Source organism: Nicotiana attenuata, unplaced genomic scaffold (assembly GCF_001879085.1).
Source record: "Nicotiana attenuata strain UT unplaced genomic scaffold, NIATTr2, whole genome shotgun sequence".
In the NCBI taxonomy this organism is placed as follows: Eukaryota; Viridiplantae; Streptophyta; class Magnoliopsida; order Solanales; family Solanaceae; genus Nicotiana; species Nicotiana attenuata.
This window is the reverse complement of record NW_017673088.1, coordinates 4,701-30,518: the sequence shown is the minus strand read 5'-3', so window position 1 is coordinate 30,518 and position 25,818 is coordinate 4,701. Positions and strand designations below refer to the sequence as shown.

The window sequence follows — 25,818 nt, the reverse complement described above, 5'->3', positions numbered from 1 at the left end:
GTTTGTTACTATTTACGTTTTTTTTTTTTTTTTTGTGTTGGTGGTTGTGTTTCTCTTTTTTTTTCTGGTGAATAAATATAGAGTTTAGGGTATCAAGTTGTTGGTATTCTTGAAAACTTTCCATGTTTGTAATTTGGAATATTTTTCTAGCTATAGAACAATTTTTCTTACTATTTTTGGAATCCTATGTTAGTTAAAAGTTGACTTGGGTATGAACTTATGAATGTTACTTTTTAGGTTTTGATGTTTTGGTGAATTATTTCCATGGATTGTGTTGTTTTAGCCATGGACTGCTGTAAAGTTGTTATCTTTAGGCTGTTAGTTTCTAGTTTTATGTCCAAAGTCTTGATTTTTACTCTTTAAATTTGGATTAATTTGGTAATGTAGGTAATTTTCAGGGATTTGGCTGTTTTAGCCGAGGGCCTATTGGAAACAACCTCTCTGCCCTACCCTACCCTCCCCAGACCCCACTTGTGGGAATTCAGCGGGCTTGTTGTTGTTGTTGTTGGGTTGGTTTAGCCATGAACTGCTGTAAAGTTGTAATCTTTAGGCTGTTAGTTGCTAGTTTTAGGTCCAAAGACTTGATTTTTACTCTCTAAATTTGGATTAATTTGGTAATGTGGTTAATTTTTTGTTGGTGGATAGTAACCTCCATGAATTTTAGCTGTAAAAATTATTGTTGAACAGTGCAGATTGTTTTTTGTTGTGTGAGTTTTAAGTTAGATAGAGCATATATCACTGCTTTTGGTAGATTATGGTTGATTGGTTAAGGACTTCTGGTGTAGATAATTTGGAGGAATGACAAGGGTTACTCGTGATTTTGGCGATACGATGCAAAGGGATGCTGTTCCTCCTGTATCAGCAGATGTGATCTTCCCTTCTAGCCGCTTTCCACATTACAAAATAGGAGCTAACAATCAGATTGTGGAGGTGAAGGAGGATTCTACGGCACTTACAATGAAAGAGGTGGTTGCTCGAGAAACTGCCCAGTTATTAGAGCAGCAAAAACGACTCTCTGTTCGCGATCTAGCCAGTAAATTTGAAAAGGGTCTTGCTGCTGCCGCCAAGTTGTCTGATGAGGTACGGCCTAAATTATGAGTTTGCATTTCCACTACTCTTGAATGGATAGTTCCATAGTTATAACTCAGTAGTTCCCTTATCGGCCAATTACCCCTGTGATAATCCAAAACTAGAAAAGGGATAAGAAAAGAACATGGAATATGTTCCTTTTTTGGCCAACTCTCCGTTGGTAATGTTGAGTTTGTCATAAAGAAGTGTCTTATAAGTATCTTATACGTGGGGTTCAGGCAAGACTCAAAGATGCAGCTTCACTGGAGAAGCATGTGCTGCTAAAGAAGCTCAGAGATGCACTTGAAGATTTGAGAGGACGTGTGGCGGGGAAAAACAAGGATGATGTGGAGGAAGCTATTGCAATGGTTAGTTTTATGTCCTTTACAGGCTTTCTTTGACTAGTTCGGTATGCCCTTTTTGAGTGATATGCTTCTTTGCAAGATAAATATTCCTGCTAGGAGAGAATTTGAAACCTACATCGTAATGTAAGTTGTAGCATTGGATAAAGAGTACACTACTTATTAATGCTTGCATGCCGGTGCTAAAATAGCTTGTGATTTGTAGAATTTTTAGAAATAATATTACGTACAAATAGAGTATATATGTAATGAAGACTGTCATTACTACCTATCAAACAAAACAAAACAAATGAAGACTGTCATTAGTCAGTACTATGTATGACGCCCGAGCAGATCAGTTCCACACTTTCATATTTTGACTCTCAGCATCCTCAGTTTACTGATGATTTTCGGTTTTGAGCTGAAAAATCAAGTTGCTTGAATGATTGCTTATATGTGATTTATGATTGTCACATCTAGTTTAGTGCTACAAGTTGCATTTCCTTATGCTTTTATGCTACATAAATCTCATAAAATAAAATTTGTGTGAAGAATCTCCTGTATTTGGCAGTAGTTGCTGATGAAAATTTCTCCTAACCCTCCTTTTTAGCAGTATATCTTTGTCATCTTGAATTTTTTCATAGGTTGAAGCTTTAGCAGTACAATTAAGTCAGAGGGAAGGAGAACTGATTCAGGAAAAGACCGAAGTGAAAAAGCTTGCTACTTTTCTGAAGCAGGTAAAACATAGTATGTGTTGAGAAATGGTCATGAGTTTTCATTTCCTATTATGGACTCTGAATAAAACTTTATTGAGTCTACTATGCTTCCTGGATTGTAGGATGCTTATTCTGTCTGTTGAGTAGATAGTTTTATGGTAAATGGTGTAATTAAAAGGTGTCTCTTTTCGTATTCTTGAGCCGAAGGTTTTCTATCGGAAACAACCTCTCTACTCCCTCGGGTAGGGGTAAGGCTCCCCAGGGGCGGATGCACGTGGCACCAAGCGGTGTCACCCGACACCGCTTCGCTAAAAGAATTTACTAAATTATATGTGTGGAAAATGATTAAAGGAAATCACAAAATATTAAATAAATTTGGATGACACCACCGGACACATACAACATATTTAGTCTAGCGGTCCTGTCCCATAATGAGAAAGAGGTCCCAAGTTCATATCCTCCCTAGCATCTTATGGTTTTTTTCTCTGGCTTCATCTTTTTTATTTCTTTAAAAAAAAAAACACCTTAAGAACACTAATAAAACTAGAGAAGACAATTCAACGAAATTCCAAGACTAAGAAATATGAGTAGCACTTTATCAGTTTATATAACTTTGTAGAGTTTAAAAATCTAATCGAGTAAAAATTAATAATATATTCTCCTATATCTTTCAAGTTTTTAAAAGAAAGTTTAAGCTGTAAAAGTTTACCTAATTTGGAAGAGATTTCCGTAAATCAGAACAATAGCATCCAGTATGAAAATATCATCCAAACATCATACAATAACAAAATGGTATATATTCAACTAAAAAAAAAGTTGGACTATCATGAGAACATTTCAAGAAAAAGAAAAGCTCGTCAGAGATAATTGTATTAATATACATTTCGATGTGATTTAATAAAATAATCTTGATATAGTAATTTGTTCATCAGTTCATATTTTAAAATATTGACACCGCTTACCTAAAATCCTGCGTACGCCCCTGAGGCTCCCAGACCCTAGTTGTGGAATTTTACTATGTTGTTGTTGTTGTAATTAATAAGAGGGTTTTCTTTAGAAAGTAGCTATTTCTGTTTGACAATAGTCTCGTGTCATTAGGAAATCATTTCTGTCGTTTTTACTGATTTCAGATGATTTACCAAATAGTCAGTTCTTTAATATGCTTCATATAGATTACACAAATAACTTAAGAAGTCATAATCTAGAAGCAATTTTTAAGGATAACTGGAGACTATCTTTGTCTTTTATGAGGTTAGAGTTTAATGTTGAGGCTAAATTAATGGAGTTAAGTAATCAGTTCAAGTTGTTAATTTCTCGAGCAGTCCCGCAAATTCAATCTGTAGCATCGGAGTCTTACCACTTTCTCTTTCTCTATCTAATCAATCAGTCAACGCCTTCATCCCAATTCGTGCTATTACATCCCAGATTTCTCTCTTTTCAGTTTCTTTTTCACTATTTTCTTTGTTACTCTCATTTTTTATTTTTCTTGAGCCGAGGGTCTATCGGAAAAACCTCTCTACCTTCACTAGGTAGGGGTAAGGATGCGCATACTACCCTCCGTAGGCCCCCTTGTGGGATTACACTGGGTCTGTTGTTGTTGTACTCTCATTTTTTATTCTGATCATAGATGCAATTGTTTAACAGGCTTCTGAAGATGCTAAGAAACTTGTTGAGGAAGAAAGAGCTTATGCAAGGGCTGAAATTGAGAATGCAAGAGCAGCTGTTCAGAGAGTGGAAGAGGCTCTTCAGGAGTATGAACGAATGTCCGGGACCTCAGGAAAGCAGGTTTTTTCCAGCATTCTGATTGCCCAATTTTACTTTATATTAGCTTTTTAATGTGGTGAAATTTTTACTGCTTTTCATATCCTGTAAGTTGATGTCTTTTGTTCTCTGTCTTCAATTAAACTTTTTCCAAATACTGACATGCTTTGAGGACCCTGCGCGCAGTGCTGTTCTCCCTTAGCCCATATTTTCTTCATGTTTTGTTCTTATAAGCCTTGGATGGTTTTGTTAACTGTATATAACCATAAGTGGAAGATGCTATCGTATGGCGTGTTGTTTCTTAGTTTTTGGATCTTCTCTCTTCTGCCTGCTGCTCTTGCTCTATTAAGTTTGTTGGTCACTTGGTCCAAAAGTGAAAGCTCTGGGTTTCTTTTTCCTTGTATGTACTGGCAGAAATATTTTTATGCAAAAATTTTTGATACAATAACTGTGACTTATTTGCACATTGTTCTATTCCACATTTATTTTGGTTTATTTAAATCTTTAATATTAGCAGCTTGTTTTGAGCCCACAACTTTTCTTTTCTTGATCATGCTAACCTAATACAATTTGCTGGAGTTTAGGACATGGAAGAATTGATGAAGGAAGTTCAAGAGGCAAGGCGAATCAAAATGCTACATCAGCCTAGTAAGGTATCTGCGTATTGGCTTTCTCTACCGTGATGTTACATTAATTCCATTTAAGATTCCCTCCATGTTTCTTTATTTTCTCTATTCTTTTATTTACTCTCGGTCATATATCTGGTTATGCTACATGTGCTGGCCGATAGATGTTATGTGAAGGAGAATTCTTAGCATTAGGAAGCGACCTATTACGGGACCCTTAAACTTTTCAAAAAAAGATCTTTTTGTGCTTTTGGTACCCATGATGATGTAGCATTCATATTTAGTTTCTGCAATCTGGAGCTTAGCCTTCATTTTATCCAAATTTAAAAGAAACCAGCCAAAGATATTGTAAGACTTCCAAATGATAGTTCTAGTTGGGAGAAATATCGTACTTTCAACGTGAAACTTATTTATTCATTCGAGAAAGCATGAACTTATTTTACTTGAAGAAAGAAACCACCACTGTTCGCACTTCCCACAAGCCACACTCTCTCCTGGTTCATGGGAACCTCTTACTGCTCCGGCCAGCTAATCCCTCTCCCACCCTCTCTCAATTTTTCTAGTTTCTTTTTATCCGAGAAAAAGCTAAAATTCAGGATTGCCATCACATTCGAAAGAATTAGGATAGTTTTGCTAATAATTCACTAAAATGGCCACATTGGAAAAATTGAAGACCAAGTGTGCTACTTTCAGAAATCAATGGCGCTAAAAAACAAGTTTTCCAGTGCCATAGGAAGTATTCTTTTAATAGTTCTGTACTGGAAACTTCCTTAGATTGCTTATGTGGGAGTTGGTAGTTTTTTCTCATTCACAAATACATGGATGAGGTCTTATTGTAGACAATATAGAAGAAGCTCCGTGTATAGGAGTTTAGCTTTAGTCTACTAAAATACAGCAAGTTTTGACATATTAAACTTACCTTATGAAATAAGTACAGTTATTGAATAACGAAAATTACCAAAAACAAGATTCATAATTATGACAGAGTTGGAAAGAGTAATACTATTAACCTAAACACGTAGTGTGACCTAGAACATTCTAACGTATGGCTAAATAAATTCTCGACTTTCGACATATCTAATACATGATGCTTCCGCTAACAGGTCATGGACATGGAGCATGAGCTTCAAGCATTACGAGTGCAGCTTGCAGAGAAATCCAAGTATTCAGTGCAGCTTCAGAAAGAGGTATGTGCAACACCTAGTTCAAAAGTATATGCATGTATCTTTTGATACTTCCTGGTCTTTATGGATAGTGTGAGTATGGTGAATAGCGTATTTCGCTGGTGGCACTTGTGTAAATTACAGAAAATAAATGATTTGTTGGTTTTAGGAACTATCCTCCATTTAATATACTGATTTTGACTGAAAGGAAGAAGTACATCTTTAAGAAACACTGGAAGTCAAAGAGATTGATGAGAACAATGTCAATTGAAAGAAGTCAAAATAATGCTATCTGAATTTCTTTTCTTTTTTTAATTGTCTATGATAAAAAATGTTCTCTAACACGGTCTTGGTAAGAGTTCAAGTTATGCTATAAAGGCAAAGTTGTAATCTCAAAGCAAAAAGTTCTGATATACCATATTGTTTATCAGTTGGCAAGGAAGATGGGTGAGGAAACTGTATCACAGTTATATGAATTAGATGGCACGGAAGCCCTGGGTTCGTTTTTGCAAATACAGCCCTGTTCTCTGGCTGCTCCAGAACTTTCAGAATGTTCAATTCAGTGGTTTCGCTTGGCTTGTGAAGGCGGAAAAAAAGAACCTATTTCAGGTATCTGAGAGTTAGTTTACATTGCCCTGTTTGTCTATGCTACTTAATCAATGTTCTCTAGATACTTAATGCATTATGATAAAGGGTATTTTCGTCACGGGTTTCTCTCTGAATGATCCTTTACACAGCTTTTCAAATAGCCATATTCCCACTAGAGAGCTTGTACATGTTGAAATTGTCTTACTGCCTTTATTATGGTTTTCTTCTGTAAGCATCTTATATTCATGTTTTATCCAACATTAAACTGCTCATGGCTCCTCTCTGGCATAAAGGTTATCTATTATAGTATCTTCCTCATTTTTTATAGTGACACTTGCTTTTGCACCGCAATTTAATGTGTAGTATTAACTTTTTTCCATTTCTGACGTGTTCAACTATCTGAGTTCAGGGGCCACCAAACCTGTTTATGCTCCAGAACCATTTGACGTTGGACGAGTTTTGCAAGCCGAGATAACATATGGAGACCAGACAACATCGGTGACAACTGCTAGTGCTATTGATCCAGGTTTGTCTCGATTCCTTATATGTAGTGCTTTCTGTTTGCAATTCAATTCTAGTAGCTGCTGGCCTGAATTTGATATTTGTTTAGCTTAATTACTTCTATATTCCCATACCTTTATAATGATTGACACGGCTTTCCTTTAACAGCTGCAGGCTTGGGGAACTATGTTGAAGCTCTGGTGCGGAGGCATGACATTGAATTCAATGTATGAGTCCAATTTAATTTTGCACCTTTATTAGGAATATATCAAACTTGAGTTCTTTATTCATTAATTTACCACCTATTTTTTTTATGTATCTTCTAATTGTTCCCTTGTGGCTGCATTATCTTTACCAACACGTCTCAGCGTGCTCTCTCTATTCACCAATTTAAATAATCTTTCTGCCCTTTAGTCGTGCATTTCCTACGGGCACATCACATTTTGTACGTTAACATAATTAAATAAATAAAAATGCCAAATCTCTGATAGCTTAACTTCTAGATGAGGCGGTTACACAATTCAATACTATATCAAAGCTTACTTTTGGTAGTCTTTTCTCATGCTTGTAAGTCCACATTATAATTCCCACATGAACACCAAAACTAAGTTACACGTGCGTGAGTATGTTGAGTTATATAGTTGGGGGTGAAGACCGGTAACGGGGTTTATAAAGGCCTTGGGCTATTCCACCAATTGCCTTCTCTCATTGTCTCCTCTTGTTTCGCTTATTTCAACATGGTATCAAAGTAGACAGATGTTTTATGTTCAAGGTTCACCACCACCCATTGACAAAATGTGTTTGCTTACAAATGGGGTGTACTTGGCCATATTAGATAAATAAAAGTGTCCATCCTTTAATAGTTTAAGTTTCTAAATAAGGCAGTAACATAATTGACCAACAATTTTTTCCAATTTCTACAAGAACATAACCATGAGAATGTGAAAATTAACAACATTTTTTCCATTTTTTTCCATCTTGGTCTATTGACATTGTCGCTGCATTTATCTTTTTCCAACTCCTTTAACGAATATCTTTATTGTATGTTTTGTAGGTAGTTGTCGTCCAGATGAACGGAACAGATCATACATCAGAGAGTATCCATGTACTCCACATTGGAAGGATGAGAATGAAACTTCATAAAGGGAAGACAAGTGTAGCAAAAGAATACTATTCCGCTTCAATGCAGGTATTCATGACGCCTACTCCCTTGCCATTTCTTTCATTAGGTATTGATCGAGCTGAGATCAGAACTTTGAAATACTTGGAGTTTTCTCAAGTTGGGGTAGAAGATGAACTAAGTATTTTGAGCTCTTGGAAATATGGCAAAAACATTGATTTTATTATGTAAATTAGAGATAGTGTTGCGAGAGCTCATAGAATAACAGAAAGAACAATACCATCATGTTGTTTAACTAGCAAAACATAGGACTGCCCACAAACCTGTATCATAAGCAATAGGCGACTGACACATGAGAATTTAAACGACTGCCAGCTCTCGTTCACTAACGCATTTGTAACATTTGCCTATTTACCACAGTTATGTGGAGTCAGAGGTGGTGGAAATGCTGCAGCTCAGGCAGCATTTTGGCAAGTAAAGACAGGACTTTCTTTCGTATTAGCGTTTGAAACGGAAAGAGAAAGAAATGCAGCCATTATGCTGGCCCGAAGGTTTGCCTATGACTGCAATGTAAGTATAGACTTATCATTAAACAACTAGCGAAAAGCCGTTGTTCTTGTAATCTTTATCAAAAACGACTTATGTAACTTTGACTTGTAGATCATGCTAGCTGGACCGGATGATAGAGCAGCTCTTGGATCTTAAGAAACTATAATTTTTCGCGGGAGAAGTTGTAATTATACTGACTCTGATGTATCTATAGGTTTTGTAGTAGTGAATATCCTATAGTCTTGATTGTTGTGTGGCTTTTTTTTCACCACCTTCTATTCTCTTCTTTATCTCTATCTTGATAGCAAGGCATTGTTTTTTTTTTTTTTTACTTGCCTCCATTTGATTGTAATGATTCTTTGGTCCTGGTTTCTTTGTTTTGACAAGTGATTATAATTGAGCTTCTCACTACTTTGCCTATGCTCTTCAAATGACAATTCATCTTTGTTTTAGCTGAATAAAAGACTAAGTCATGTTTTTTCGCGAGGCTTTGGTCTCCTGGTAAGAGTGCAACATGTGACGTGTGGGGGTTAGACGCACGTTACAGTTTCGAACGAAAGAGAGTATTAAATATATTAGCAAATTCCAACTAAAGTTCTATTTCAACCGCATTCCCTATTGCAAAGAAATCATCCTCGGGTGTGGGACATGGCTTGGAGTCTTGCAAATGAGTTCGAGTAATTCCAAGGTGTATTTAGTCTTGCAAATGAGTTCGAGTAATTCCAAGGTGTATTTAGTCTGAGTCAAGACTAGAGAAGTTGATGTACAATGACCAATTGTGAAAGACCACTCTCTCGTTTAAGGATGCCTAACCGCCTCACCGATCATTCGGTGGTTTGCAAGGACATGATCTTGATTTTCATAATTTTCATTAGTTTTCGTCCTTGTAATTCTACAAGGATAAACTGCTAAAACTTCATATTTTTCATTAGTTTTTGTCAAATAAATAAGGAAATATTGAAATTGTATGAATGAGCCTATTAAGGGCTTTTTTTTCACTTTTAACGCGCCAGAAACTATTTACATTCGGTAACCGAAAAAGTATATAAAATTTCTATAATTTTGGTATATAATATACAGAACGTTTATATGTACAAAAATTATATATTTTTTCGACTATTATTTTGAGAGCGGTTATACATTGTCATTTTTCCTATTTTTTTAACTTCTGAAAGTTCTATTTTGGTATGTTGACAGTTGATATATGTTTGTACAAGTTCAGACACTTGGCTGTGAAAAATTGGATTGAGGAACCATGGACAAATTGCCAGAGTAATAGGATACTTTTAGATTGAGAAAAAAAGGACAAATTCTTATTGCTTGTGCCATTCTATTTAAACTAATCTTAGCTATTTTATATAAAAATAAATAAATAAATAAATAATGACAATAAATATTTACTTGCGTGAATTTCATGAGATTGTAGGTCTTTTGAAGTAACTTCATTTCATATGATTTTAGGTGTAATTCATCCTCTTTTACACCTTCGTTCATTCATAATTTCACACGTGTAAACTCGTATTTTTGAGGATTAACGCATGACATGATCAATTTATAATATGAAAAATAATTTAAAATATCATAACAAGGTATATGCTTTTAACCTTTTAAATATTTCGCTTCTCTCACCAAATACATTTGATCATTGATAGTGGTGATGTTTGAGATAGCTTACTGCCTAATTCTTTATACTGTCTGTTTTCACTTAGAATCTATAGATGATGAAGTTATACACCAAATTTATCCAAATATCAGAGAAAAGAAATTGTACACAAAATTCTAAACTTGGTCAAAATTATTTCAAAGTAGAAATTACTTGGCCCTTAAATGGACTTGAGGAGTAAATGCTCATGAAAAAAATTACTTTCTTTGTCCATTTTAAGTGTCCTTTAAATTTTTTGTGCGTACAATGAAAAATATTAAATACAATGTTTATTTTACTAACACTGAGTTTGGATCATTGTTACCCATCATATTGTAATGTATTGTATTATACTATATTATATTGTATTGTATTGTTTTATGCATACAATGTTTGAATAAATTATAACGTTTGTTGTTTTTAAATAATATTTTTGTTATTTGGTTTGACTGTATCGTACTGTACTGTAACTAATAAGTTCACTAAAATACTCCCAATTGTTTAAAATAAAATTTATCAAGAATTACACATAAAAATAATTTAAAAAAATCTCTTTCTACTAATTTATCATTAATTACATAGCTTGGAAACAAGAGCAAAAACCTGGAAAAAAAAAAGGTTAACTAATATTAGCAACAACAAAAAAAAATAAAATTAAAACAATAGAAAGAGACAAAGAATCGAACAAAGACTTGGATAAAAAGAACGGGGCAAACCAACTCTAGAAAAGATGCAAAAGACAAAGTAGATCAATAGGTTGGAGATTTGGAGTTAAAATAAAAAATAAAAATGATAAAATAAAATTATGGATTAATAAATAAGGGTATAATTGAAAAAGAAACTAGGAAGCAATCCCACCACACCAAATCGATTGTTTCATAAAATTGAGCTTTTGGTTGTTCCGGAACAATGCATTTAACAATACAGTACAATCAATTTAAATCAACAATCAAAACAAACATTGCTTTGGAAAAAAAAATACAAAATCATACAATGGGTAACAACCATCCAAACAAACTGTAAATTAGCCACATATTTTTTGACTATAAATACTACTATTAGAAAGTAAGTACTATTAATCACTTTTGACCTATTAATAACAAGAGTAAAATTAAAAAAATAATTAATTTTGTCTTAATTTTCTAAAATAACAATTTTAAAGCAACTTTTGGGGTAAAATAACACTTACAGTTGGTCAAAGGAAGAATTTGATTCAAGAAAGAATATTATATTCATAACGCAAAGATCTCATAATATAGTGTTGCAGATCTGTATCACTCTAATGAATTCTTTATCTCGACAACTTTGATATGAAAACTCTTAGCGTATAACTTTCGTCTCTTTATCACTTCATTCTCTTAGTTCTTTAGTCTTTAAAGATAGAGAAATACACATTCATGCCATATTTGCATAATAATCTGACTTTAATGGGGTTTTCATCTCTGAACATAAGTAGAATTAAGGCGTTCCACTCAAATTGAAATAACATTTGGCTGGTCCTTTTGATCTAATTGTACCATGCATCTCTTGCCTCGCGACTATATGATTGAGATTCCCTACTTCATTATCATATATCGCTTCCTTTACCTGCATCGATTTAGTAAGGCCAAAATAATTCTCTAAAATTCATTTTGGCAAGAAAACGCAACGCAGATTTTGAAAGCTCAGCTAAACATGCCTCTTAGCTAACGTGCTTGTAAGTCTGTCCATACATCAAATTTATAAAAAAAATCAGTTTACGCGCAAGTTATTCGTATGTCTAAATTTCTTACTTTTCCGAAAGCTATTAGGAAAAGCAATATATTGTTTGACATGGACTTAAATCCATTACCGGTTAGGATTAAGGTTATTGACATGTCCATATATATTTTAGCGCATGTCTAGTTTGGAATTATGCTGCTATATATTCGGGTGATTAGTTAATATTCTTTTTCATTCTTCTTGCTAAAGCCTCTAGTACTGTTTGTTCAATTATATTTTAGATATGGAGAGGAGTAATTATCCACCATGATTGTTAACTCTATTAAATCCTGATTTTTATGTACTCAGTAGTCACTGTGACACACAATAATCAGTATTGTACCTATTTTTGTAAGAACTGCAGAAGCAAACCTCTTTATGAATTATGTTGAAAGGTTTGCAGGTAAGTTTTTCACCAATAAATAAAAGTTTTATTTTGAAATGGGTGTCTTCAAATTTTGTAAAGTTCATACTAGTAAGGCCAAAAAGTCGTACTTTTTCGAACCGGTTCCGGCTCAATTACGGTCCAGACGCCGGTGGCTCTGGGTACATCTAGGGTTTCCGTTCCGGTTCGTGAATCCGTGGGTGGAGTGCTTAACGGAGAGAAGAAGAAAGGATGTTCTTCTCCTAAGGTTTCTCTGCATTTGGAAGTCAACCGTCGGAGTATACGCCGGGCTTCTTCGGAGTCCGACGTGATTTGGTCGGCGGTTGAAGGTCATGGTGTAACAAGGACGTTGAGTAAGCTCGGATCGACGTAGTTTCCGGCAATAATATCGGAGGAGGATTGCATTACTAAGCAGGAGGAGTTGGAGGTTTTGCGAAGTATTGGATCGCTGAGTTTAACGGAAGATCAAAGGAGTTACGCTTACGCTGAAGATTGGACGCAGAACAGTATTCCTACCAATGAACTCGGATTTCTCGGCGGTTGAACCGGCAAAAACAGAAAGTTCCCTGGCGAAGGCGGCGGTGAGGTGAATCCGACGCCAGTAGTTTCACCGGTGGTAACTCTGATCCAAAGTAAATTGGAGTGTACTATAAGGAAATGTTGAAGTCAGATCCTATGAATTCTCATCTTCTTAGAAACTATGGAAAGTACTTGCATGAGGTAGAGAGAGATTATGTGAAAGCTGAAGAATGCTGCGCTGGCAAGTCCTGGAGACGGAGAAATGCTTTCTATGTATGGTAAATTGGTTTGGGAGAGTGAGCAAAACGAGAGTAGAGCCAAATCTTACTTCGATCAAGCTATTCAAGCTTCTCCTGTCGACTGCACTGTGTTAGGATCATATGCAAAATTCATGTGGGAAGCAGAAGAAGACGATGAAGAAGAAGAAAAGATGGAGAGAAAAACTGTAGCAGTCGGAGCTGCCATGGTTACAGCTTAAGCTCACCTTCTTCGGCTTTGGAAAGCTAGTATTATCGCTGAAAAAAGAAGGAAAAAAAGGCCAAAAAGTCAATTTGTTAAAAGAAACTTCTATATCAAACGTTCAAACTTGAAACAATAAAGTTATAAATAGCATCTTAAGTGGATTAAATTACATGAGAGTTAATAATATCGCATTTTCAAGGTTAGGCTGATTAGTTAGGAAAATTAATTTGCTTAGTTATACAATAGAAACGAAAGTATAGTTAGTGCCGCATTGTTTTCATACTAATAATTTATAGTTGTAATATTTTTACAATGCACAAAACCTTTAGATTTGTTAGAAGTAATATTTATTTGTATTGTTGAAATTATTTCAAGTTAACAAAATGTTAGCCATATGGTATATTATAATACGTTAGTTCATGTTGTGAAAAACTTTATTGAGTGATATGAAAATTTGAGAAGATTAATTCAAAATCTTTAAAATAAGGTAAAGTTGTACCTTTTTTTTTGGTCGAAAGTAAAATTTTATTTCAACCAGTTTTTCTATTTACATCATCTGCACTTTTTGACTCCAGTAGCTGGTCTCAAGACTAAACCAGCAAAACAAGAAACTATACAACCCTGAGGTTGCCTATCTAAGACCGCTTATAACAAGCGTGGATGTTTCCTCTATCCTTTTTTCTATGAATTACAAAGTAGGATAACTATTCAGTGTAACCAATATATGTTTCCATTTACATTTCTGTTGTCCTGTTATGTGCACTTGGATTATGATGTCTTTAGCTCTGTCCTTGGCCTCTCTTTTCCGGTTCTGAAATCTTCTATCATTTCGTTCCATCCAGATATGATACACCACTGCTGCAAACACAACTCCTAGAATTGTCTTTCTTGGGTTCCTATTGTTAGCATTGGCATATAACCACTTTACTTCAGCTTCCCAGTTTATGACCCTTCTTTGATATCTTAGCCAACTTAGCATTACTTTCAATAATCTTGTGGTAGGCATACCACCCGCTCCCATTTTATTATATCTTGTGGTAGGCGTACCACCCGCTCCCATTTTATATATCTTGTGGTAGGCGTACCACCCGCTCCCATTTTATTATATCTTGTGGTAGGCGTACTGCCCGCTCCCATTTCATTATATCTTGTGATAGGCGTACCACCCGCTCCCATTTTATTATATCTTGTGGTAGGCGTACCACCCGCTCCCATTTCATTATATCTTGTCATCAATTATAAAAGAATATCGGCAAGAAAAATAATAAGGAAACAACAATATCTCGGCAAGGGAATAATAAGGAAAACAACAATATCCCGGCAAGGGAATAATAAGGAAACGACAATATCCCGGCAAGGGAGTCAACAACAAGAATAAACACGTCACGGCAAGGGAACCAACAGTAAGAATTTAATGTGTCCCGGCAAGGGAATCAGCTATAACCAAACTTGTACCAACAATTAACCTCACAATGAAACCTCCACTACACAACAAGATGTAATAAGCACGTGATAACTACACCGGCAACCACAACAATTGGACATGTAACCCATTTGCACGAAGTCATAGAGGAACTCACAACCAAGAAACACCAAAACAATAAGGAAGACAATCGCTTCATTTAAGGCAATTTAGGGTCAATGTAACACGTAACAATTAGAGTAAAGCTAGCAACGTCATATGGAGCATATAGGGGCAATTTAAGCAATTAGGAAACCCAATCATAACTGGTTACTTTCCACATAAGGACCTAAGAACCCTAGGCAAATTTCCCACAAATAAGTCCGAGCACACACTCGTCACCTCGCATGCATGGACTACAATTAGCATAGAAGACTCAATTCCTAAGGGGAAGTCCCTCACACAAGGTTAGGCAAGATACTTACCTCAAAGGCGACAAACCGATACTCTAAAATGCACTTCTCGGGTGAAAAGACCTTCGGACGGTTTAAATCTAACCAAATTAACTTCAAAGCACAAATACAACATATAAGAAACTATTCCGGATCATAAAGTTTTAATCTTTAAAAAAATATAAAAATCGACCCAAAAAGTCGACCCCCGGGCCCGCACCTCGGAACCCGTCAAATTTTACAAAATCCGATCACCCATTCCAAAATGAGTTCAACCATACAAATTTTATCAAATTCCGATACCATTTGGTCCCTCAAATCACGGTTTTTCATTTTAGAACTTTTCTTCAAAAACCAACTCCTTCCCCAACCCCAAACAGAATTTAAATGATAAAAATAAAGGCAAATTCATGGAATATATTTAATTATAGTTGAAGAACACTTACCCAATTGTTTTGCTTGAAAAACCCACAAAGAATCGCCCAAAACCGAGCTCTAGAACTCCAAAAATGTTAGAAATGGCCTAACCCTCGATTTGAAAAACTTATATTCCACCCAGATATTTAAAGCATCGCGAACGCGGAGGAAGTCTCGCGTTCGGGAAGAAGAAAAATGAAGGCTGCCCAGATGTGCTTCGCGAACGCGGAAGCACGCACGCGAACGCGAAGAAGGAAAATATTATGGCCCAGAGATTGCTCTTCGCAAACGCGTGAAATTGTACGCGAACGCGAAGAGTGGAATTGCATAGCTACGCGAGCGCGTGAGGGGGGACGCGAACGCGAACGCGAACGCGATGAGGAATAAATCAGAGCTTCGCGAACGCGAGGAGAGTTAAGCGAACGCGAAGAAGGATTTCCAGGTGATTAGCAACAAAGCTTCGCGAACGCGAAAGGCCTTTCGCAGACGTGAAAGAGGATACCAGAAGCAGAAAACAGCAGTTCAAAATAGGAGAAAAATGACCCGAAGCCCATCCGAAACACACCCGAGGCTCCCGAAACCCTGTCTAATCACAAAAACAAGTCATATAACCTAACACGGACTCGCTCGAGGTTTCAAATCACATAAAACAACACCAAAGCAACAAATCAACCAAAGATCAAACTTATGAATTTCCAAATCTTCAAATATCAAATCTCATGCCGAAACCTATCAATTCAAATCGGAATAACGTCAATTTTTGCAAACAAGTCCAAAATGACATAATGGAGCTGCTCCAACTCTAGGAATCGCATTCCGACCCCGATATCACGAAAGTCAACTATAGGTCAAACTTCTCCATTTTCCAACTTTCACCGAAATGCCTCAATTTACCCTACGGACCTCCAAATTAGACTCCGGACGCGCGCCTAAGTCCAAAATCACCATACGAAGCTGTTGGGATCACCCATGACCCATTCCGGGGTCGTTTACTCAAAAGTCCAATTCCGGGCAAATTTTCATTGTCTAAACTTCTAAAACTAGATTCCTTCTTCCAGTTCAACTCTGATTCATCCGGAAACCGAATCTAACCATGCACACAAGTCGATGTACCTAATGTGAAGCTGCTCGAGACCTCAAACTATCGAATCGGGCGCAGTTGCTCAAAACGACCAGTCGGGTCGTTACATCCTCCTCCACTTAAACATACGTTCGTCCTCGAACGTGCCCGAAGTCGCTCCAAAGCCGTCGAACCACTGCATGAGCTCACCATACATACACCCGGGGGTGATTCTCCATCACCCCACCTAAGCAAAACTGACAATACCATTTAGCTGAAGGTCTCATCTCCTCCTTAGCCCATATCCTTAGGACATGACCCAAACCTCAACATCTGAATTTCATCATAGGGCCCGAATTCCACATCATCGCACTGAACACACCCAAACAAGATGAATCGAGCCAAAAATTCCAATCCCGAATACAATCACATGCTGCTCCATACAACTCAATGCCCGAAGAAATAACCTCTGACCACCATAGCTGTTCAAATAATACCCTGGATGCTAGCAACACACCTCACATTGAATATAACCTTATTCCGGACCTCCACATCACTGTCCATGCTAAAGAAACATGCAGGAGCTCATAGCCGCCTATGAAGTCAACCAGTCAAGAAACCCTCTCGCCCGCCAGGGCCATTATCCAAATCTTAGCAGGAATACCCACATAATTCCAAACACTCCTCACCCCCAATACCATAGTAACACTCTCAGGTCTAAGAACCACATCTCGACCAATACAAGCAGCCCAATTGATGACTCATCATAGAAACACACAAATTCTCACACTATAGAGCTCGTACACTGAACCAGCAATAATTCAATTACATAACACAAGGAAAAGCAAAGTAGAAGAATTTTCTAACAAGTGTAACATGTGCAACAACGAAAATATAGTTTTCATCAAATTGTTCCACAGAGGAAAACAGAACCCCAAATAAACACAAGGAAAAGGTATCTCATATACATCCGCTGCGGCGTGCAGCCCGATCCCAAATTCTCATCGAGCCAGTATACCACATAACATCTGCTCCGGCGTGCAGCCCGCTTCTAAATACGCGTCGAGCCAAAATGCTCGGGCTCACTGATCACATGAATACTGAAATCACGTACAACAGAGTGCACAAATAAAACTGTGGAAAAATAAATGAAAGTGCTGAAACATGAAAGAAGCAAGCACGACTAAGGTGCAATAAGCAAGTCAACATCACGAGGGCTATCTTGCCCGCATCACCATAAGGCCTGAACAGAATCACCACCTGCGTGGGAAATAATCGTACAACACCACTTCCTAACACAACATACAAGAGTAACACATATCATAGGCTAGGGCACATATAATATCCATCCTGCATGGTAACATGATCAAAATGACAACTTCATAGGAGCACACAAACTGAACCTGATACAAAACACATATTCTCGCTGGTCCTCCACATAGCTCACAATCGACTCCCGATCCTTCCCAATTAGATAAATATTCTTCGGAAGATCAACATCAACCTATCGATAACACATGCCATTAATTATTCCATTCTCAACATTTCTTCACAATCCACTAACAAGAAATATCCCACATACGGGGACACCTAGTCTCAAAACCTCAGGAATACTAAAAATTCCATACCCGGACTCAACTATGCAGATCAAATGGCTGATACATCACTCACCTTCCATCATCCTGTCTAAGCACCCATATAAGACTCCAGCCGCGCAACAAAACATGAACCTCGAAAGCCTCAGAACCCGGTAATCACCATGCTACTAGCCACGCACCAGCAAACCAAAACTCAAGGTACTTTCCAAAATACACACTCTTCACATATGATAGCCAGTAATGCCAACTCTCTATTAATTTCATATACTGATTCAGGGGAAAACCGCAATGTACCATGATAAGTTAGGATTTTAATGTGTTTTATACCCCTACTTGCCTACGCTTTGGTTATAAATTGCTACAAAATAGTCCCAAAATGCTCACAAGTTGTACTTGATTGCAGGTTTGATCGACAAAGCGACGAAAGTCACATATCGACTCAGAAAGGAGTGAAACCTGCTCAAGTGTCAAAGACCAAGGAAGTTGAGGAAAAGAAGCCCTAGTGCGGACCGCGCAACTGTGAACGCGGCCGCACTAGGAGGTTCAGAGAATGGCATATTCAAGGGGAAGGCTACGCGGCCACGGTCACTCCCACGCGGTCCGCGGTCAGGCTCCGCGGCCGCGCTACACATCTACGCGGTCCGCAGAGCAGAGATTCAGAGAGCCAAAATTTGACCCCTCTGCAAGCAAAGCGGCCCGCGTCCATTTATGTGCATCCGCGCTAACTTCCATCGCGGTCGCGCTACATTTTTACGCGGTCCGCGGTCCTCAACTTCAGCGAAGCAGAAACCAAAAGTTCAAGAGCCAGTGCGGCCGCGGTCATGATTGCGCGGTCCGCGCTGACCCCGCAGGGGTATTTTTGTCCAGTTTTTTTAGCCCAGTATAAATAGGACCTTTTTCCATTTTTAGGTTAAGTTTTATTTTTCTGAAGCAGCTGAGCTCGTGAGACCGAATAGTTTAGCCATTTTTGGCACTTTTGTTCTTCAATATTGTATTTTCTTCCTAGCAATTAATTAATATGCTTACTTCTTCATCTATTTCTTTAATTTTTGCATCTAGCATGAGTAGCTAAACTCACTATCTAGGGTTGTGGCTCAACCCTAGTGTGGGTAATTGATGGGTGTTGCCATCTAAGGTTAGGATGATATTGGGTGTTTGTTATTTGGGTTGATTTTAGGTTTTAATTGAGGATTGGTGGTTGCAAACACTGGTTCTAGCTTTGTGGGTTTAACTCTTCTTGAGAAAGAGAGTCCATGACCCCAAAATTGACCCAACAAGGAATTGGGATGGACCCATGAGAAATGGTAGTCCCAATTAACGGGTTAAATCTCGAGAGAGTAATCACCCTACTTGAACCCTAGTTGCTTGGTCTAATTGGCCTACCCAATTGGTCTCGAAAGAGTCAATTGGGCAAAATCACTCTCTCTACCGAGAGGTGTGAGAGTGGATACAATTGTGCAACGGTTATAGCATAAGCCCCAAATATGTCAATCTATCCTTAGTAGCATCTACACGTTAATTAGCCACCTAGGCAATGCCACGACCCTAGTGCCTTTCTCTATATTAATTACAACTTAGCAATATTCCCCTAGCATAATTTAGTTTCAATCATTAGCTTTATAAAGGTAGATATAGAAATCAAAACCAAATATGTTTGAAGAGACATTAGAAGCACAACAGCAATTCTAAACTAAACAGACAATACAACTCCACTACTAGCTACCTGTGGAAATTCGATCCCGAATCACTATTCGGGTAAAAGCTATTACGACCCGCTCTTCCTACCTCAGTGTAGTGTCGAGTCGGCAGCGATCAACTTTTTGGCGCCGTTACCGGGGAGCTTACGGTGTTGACTATTTGTTTGGTTAGTTTTGTGTTTTGCTTCTCTTTCCTTCTTGTTTACTAATTTTGTTTATGTCGATCATTCAGGTACTATGGCTCTCAATGCAAACGACCCTCTTGGCAACGTGAATGCGGGGGAGGAGGTAGATGATCTTGAGCCCGAAGAGGTTAAAGCACCTCAAGTTCCACGTAGAGGCCGTCAGGCCAACGCAAATGACAACAATCCTATTCCAGACCCTCCTCCGCCTTATCCTCAGCGGTTAGCAAAGCAAAAGAGTGACAATCAGTTCAAAAAATTCATAGATATGATGAAAAGCCTTACAATCAATGTGCCTTTGGTGGAGGCACTTGAACAAATGCCGGGCTATGCGAAGTTCATTAAGGATTTGATCACAAAGAAGCGTTCCATGGATTGTGAAACAATAAAGATGACGCACTAAGTTAGTGCGATAGTGCATTCTGTGGCCCCGAAACTTGAAGACCCTAGAGCTTTTACTATTCCTTGCACTATCGGGAGTGCAGAGTTTGCTAAGGCCCTTTGTGACTTGGGGGCTAGCATTAATTTGATGCCGTATTCAGTCTTCAAGACTTTGGGAATTGGGCAACCTAGGCCAACCTCGATGAGACTTCAAATGGAGGGCCGGTCGATGAAGCGGCCTTTGGGTATAATTGACGACGTTCTTGTCCGGGTGGACAAAATTATATTGCCGGCCGACTTTGTCATATTGGATTGTGAAGTGGATTTTGAAGTGCCGATTATTCTTGGGAGACCTTTCCTAGATACAGGGAAGGCTTTGGTTGATGTTGAGGCAAGTGAGTTGACATTTCGAGTGGGAGATGAGAAGGTGGTATTCCATGTTTGCAAATCAATGAGACAACCCAATAGCACGGAAGTGTGTTCACTTGTGGACATTGTCACATCTGTGATAGTGGATGACATAAGTTCCATGATAAATGTTGAAGATCCTCTTCAGGCCGTACTTCTTGGCATGGATGTCGATGATGATGCTAGCAGAGTGGAGTGCGTGAATGCATTGCATGGTATGAGTTCGTATTCATATGAGCCTAGGAAGTTATCTTTGGATCTTGAAAACCGCAAAACTCCACCAACTAAGCCATCCATTGAGGAGCCACGGGTGTTGGAGTTGAAGCCACTTCCTCCACACCTCAGGTATGGATTTTTGGGCTCTAATTCAACTCTTCCAGTTATTCTTTCTTCTTGACTTACTAACTTGCAGGTGGAGGCCACTTTGGAGGTGCTTCAAAGGCGAAAAAGGGCAATAGGATGGACTCTGGCGGACATTAGGGGAATAAGCCCCGCATTTTGCATGCATAAGATCATTTTGGAGGAGGATGCAATGCCGTCCCTTGAACATCAAAGAAGACTCAATGAGGCGATGCAAGAAGTGGTAAAGAAAGAGGTTATCAAGTGGCTTGACGCCGGTGTGGTTTATCCAATCTCTGACAGTTCGTGGACTTCTCCGGTCCAATGTGTGCCAAAGAAAGGAGGGATGACGGTGGTGCCCAATGACAACAATGAGCTTATTCCCACTCGAAGCATTACCGGGTGGAGAGTTTGCATGGACTACCGGAAACTCAACAAGGTGACCCGCAAGGATCATTTTCCCTTGCCATTCCTCGATCAAATGCTTGATCGTCTTGCGGGGAGAGCATTCTATTGTTTCTTGGATGGGTACTCGGGCTATAATCAAATTTTAATTGCCCCGGAGGACCAAGAGAAGACTACTTTTACATGCCCCTATGGTACCTTTGCTTTCTCCCGGATGACATTCGGATTGTGCAATGCTCTGACGACCTTCCAACGTTGCATGATGGCTATTTTCACCGATATGGTGGAGGACATATTGGAGGTCTTTATGGACGACTTTAGTGTGGTTGGTGACTCTTTTAATGAATGCTTGGTGAATTTGGATAGAGTCTTGGCTCGTTGTGAAGAAACTAACCTCGTTCTGAACTGGGAAAAATGTCATTTTATGGTTGAAGAAGGTATAGTGTTAGGCCATAAGATTTCAAAACATGGGATTGAGGTAGATAAGGCAAAAATTGAGGTGATTTCAAGGCTCCCTCCCCCTACTTCTGTCAAAGGGGTGAGGAGTTTTCTTGGGCATGCCGGGTTCTACCGGCAGTTTATCAAAGACTTCTCGAAGGTTGTGAATCCAATGTGCAATCTACTAGAGAAAGATGCCAAGTTCGTTTTTGATGAAAAATGCATGGAGGCCTTTGAACTCTTGAAACGCAAGTTGACCACTACCCCTATCATAACCGCACCTAATTGGAGTTTGCCCTTGTGATGCTAGTGATGTTGCAGTTGGGGCGGTGTTGAGTCAACGGGTTAACAAAATGTTCCACCCCGTGTATTATGCAAGTAAGACTATGAATGAAGCTCAACGGAATTACACGATGACGAGAAGGAGTTATTGGCCATTGTATTTGCCATGGAGAAATTTCGGCCCTATCTTATGGGGCCAAGGTGATTGTGCACACGGACCATGCCGCCCTTAGATATTTAATGACCAAAAAGGATTCCAAAGCAAGATTGATGAGATGGGTGTTACTTCTTCAAGAATTTGACTTAGAAATTGTGGACCGGAGGGGAAGTGAGAACCAAGTTGCAGACCATTTGTCCCGGCTAGAGGAAGAAGGGAGGCCATGTGACGGTCTTGAGATAAATGATGCATTCCCTGACGAGCAACTTCTTTCTGTGTCAATGTGTGACATGCCATGGTTCGCGGACATCGCCAACTTCATTGTGACCGGAACTGTCCCGTGTGATCTCTCTTCCAACCAAAAGAAGAAACTCAAACGGGATAGTCTGGATTTTTATTGGGATGATCCGTACTTGTTTAAAATTTGCACGGATGGTGTGACTAGAAAATGTGTCCCGGAAGGTGAACAATTGAGCATATTGGAGGCTTGTCGCTCCTCCCCCTATGGTGGCCATCATGGAAGGGTGAGGACGAATTCAAAGATTTTGAGTTGCGGTTTCTATTGGCCGACTTTGTTCAAAGATGCTAGTGACTTGGTAAAGAGATGTGATGCATGCCAAAGGGCCGGCGGAATTTCAAAAAGGGATGAGATGCCTCTCAATACGATTCTCGAGGTGGATATTTTTGATGTTTGGGGCATCGATTTCATGGGTCCGTTCGTGAGCTCTTGTGGGAACACTTATATTCTCGTGGCGGTGGACTATGTCTCAAAGTGGGTGGAAGCCGTGGCTTTACCCAACAATGAAGCCCGAAGTGTTGTAGCATTCTTGAAAAAGAGTATCTTCACAAGGTTTGGTACCCCTCGCGCTATCATTAGTGATGGGGGGGTCTCACTTTTGCAACAAGGCTTTCGACTCATTGCTTGCTAAGTATGGAGTAAATCACAAAGTGACCACCCCCTATCATCCTCAAGCTAGTGGTCAAGTGGAAGTGTCCAACCGAGAAATAAAGAGTATTTTGTCCAAGACGGTAAATGCTAATAGGACCGATTGGTCTAGAAAGTTGGATGACGCTTTATCGGCTTACCGGACGGCTTACAAAACCCCAATTGGTATGTCCCCGTACCGGTTGCTATGTGGCCTTGAGAAAGTTGAACTTGGAATGGGATGTTGCGGCAAATCTCCGTGTTGAGCAACTTAATGAGCTTGATGAGTTTAGAGTTCATGCCTACTCCAGCTCGTCCTTGTATAAGGACAAGATGAAGTATCTTCATGACAAATATGCTCGGGGGAAGGAATTTAAGGTTGGTGACATGGTTCTTCTTTTCAACTCCCGGTTGAGGTTATTTCCGGGAAAGCTCAAGTCAAAGTGGAGTGGGCCATCTGAAGTTGTATGTGTGACGCCGTTAGGTGCTCTTGATCTCAAGAACAAGAATGGTGAAGTTTTCCGGGTCAATGGGCATCGTGTCAAGCACTATTTGGGGAAGTTTGATGACAGCCACGTGGTGGCACTCATTCATTTGAAGTGATGTGATGGTAACATGCATCGTGTCGCGACGTTAAATCGGGCGCTTCTTGGGAGGCAACCCATGTCTTTTTCTTTCTCTTTAATTTTCTTTGTAGATTAGGATTTTTGAGCTAATGGTTTGTGAGATGTTGCAGGGATTGTGTTGAGGCAGTGCAAAACAAAGGAAAAAACACTGGTAGTCTCTGAAGTAGCCAGTGTGGACCGCGGTGCACTTTTGTGCGGTCCGCGCTGGCATGTCACTAATTGCATGCTCTCTGAAGTTTTCCACCGCGGCCGCGGTCATATTTGTGCGTTCCGCGGTGGACCTTAGCGTCTGCGGTGCACTCTAACGCAACCGCGTGGGTTGCCTTCTGAAACTTCAGACTTTAAAACCCAGCACGGACCGCGGTCACATTTGTGCGGCCGCGCTGGTAGGTGAGTGTGGGGCCCCCAGTTTTTCTATAAATAGGGCCCTAGGGCTTCATTTTACCCTTTTCGCACTTTCAACCCCCAGAGCTCTAAAATACTGTTCATCATCTTCTAAGACTACTTTTCTGCTTTCTTGGACTACTTGCACCCAATCCTCATAAACTTGGTAACATTTCATGCACTTGTGATTAATTAAATTGCTTATTTTCATCTTTTATAGCTTATTCAGTAGTTTAGCTTCTTCTTATTTAACTATTAGACTAGGTTGGTTTAAAACTAGGGTAATGCACCAAATTTTGCTTGATTAATGGGTGAACTGAGCAGGGACAAAGTAGGTGTAATAACTTGTACCAGAATGGAAAAATATGCACCCCTAACTTAGTTCCCGGAAACCCTAGTTCAGCGCGGTCCGCGGTCATTTTTGCGCGACCGCGCTGCCCTGACGCGGTCCGCGTTACAATTTTGTGCGGACTGCGGTGTCTTGGTGACTGAAAGGTAATTAACTCTAGTGCGGCCGCATTCATGGTAGTGCGGTCCGCGCTGGACCACTGCGACCGCATTACGTTTTTGTGCGGACCGCGGTGGGAGATTCAGAGGAGGTATATTTTGGGCCTATGCCCAACGCGGACCGCGTTACAATTTTGTGTGGTCCGCGGTGCCCCTAACGCGCCGCTGTCATGTTTGTGCGGTCCGCATTGCTAGGTTCTGCAACCTGTTTCTGCTGCTGTGTACTGATATGGTCTTTACAATCTATTTTGATTCACTTGTTTCACTGCATGTGCTTAAACTAACAATGTTAGATGCTTATCTTTGCAGACAATGGTTAAACAAAGGGGAGCCAAACAGTCACAACAACCCGGGAGAGGAGGTTCCTCCCGAGGGGGTAAAGGAAAAAGAATAGCGAAGCTCACTCCCCAGACTAGGGAAAACATAAAAAGAACTAGAAAATTAATCAAAGCTGCAGATAGGGATGTTTCGCATTCGTCGGGGAGTGAGTATGTGCCTTCCAAGGACATCTCATCAGATACAGTCCCAACTCATGTAACCGACCCCCTCCACTTAGTTGATACCCCTCCATCATCGCCCACCTCCAAAAGACCAGTGACTGTAGTCTTGGATTCTTCTGACGAGTCCGCAGCTGGTAGTGAGCAATACTCCACCTCCCCCACAGCTTCATTATCTGGGGAGAGTGCAGGCCAAGATGAGGGAGGTGAACCTCAGGTTGGGGGGATTGAGAGAACTAGGAAGCCTGAAGTATGGGAGGATCGGTTTGTCAGTCAAGTGGCCTTTCATAAGTTTAGGGAATGGTGGCCGTTGAGGAAGTTGATCCCGGAGAGATGTTTTATTGACACTGATATTTTACCCCACAACCCGAACGTGCAGAGGGAGTTCAGAACAAGATGGGGCTGGGAGTTCTTCATGGAGAGGTGCATAGATGCTAACGAGCACATGGTTAGGGAGTTCTACTCCAATGTGGCTCATAT

The 25,818-nt window shown here is 39.4% G+C and overlaps 2 protein-coding genes across 2 annotated transcripts; both read left to right on the top strand.

Annotated features, from left to right (window-relative positions):
• Positions 1 to 121: 121 nt before the first annotated feature.
• LOC109215415 (stomatal closure-related actin-binding protein 1) lies at positions 122 to 8,853 on the top strand. Its single transcript, XM_019379481.1, has 13 exons — positions 122 to 209; positions 786 to 1,080; positions 1,308 to 1,436; positions 2,054 to 2,146; positions 3,770 to 3,910; positions 4,471 to 4,539; positions 5,616 to 5,699; positions 6,107 to 6,284; positions 6,673 to 6,789; positions 6,933 to 6,991; positions 7,819 to 7,953; positions 8,305 to 8,454; positions 8,545 to 8,853. Exons 2-13 carry the CDS (start codon positions 799 to 801, stop codon positions 8,587 to 8,589), a joined length of 1,482 nt encoding a protein of 493 aa, XP_019235026.1. The 5' UTR covers positions 122 to 209; positions 786 to 798; the 3' UTR covers positions 8,590 to 8,853.
• A 3,347-nt stretch (positions 8,854 to 12,200) lies between these two features.
• LOC109215413 lies at positions 12,201 to 13,197 on the top strand. Its single transcript, XM_019379479.1, has 4 exons — positions 12,201 to 12,218; positions 12,346 to 12,537; positions 12,665 to 12,786; positions 12,966 to 13,197. The coding sequence occupies exons 1-4, from the start codon at positions 12,201 to 12,203 to the stop codon at positions 13,195 to 13,197; spliced, it is 564 nt and encodes a 187-aa protein (XP_019235024.1).
• The last annotated feature ends 12,621 nt before the right edge of the window (positions 13,198 to 25,818 follow it).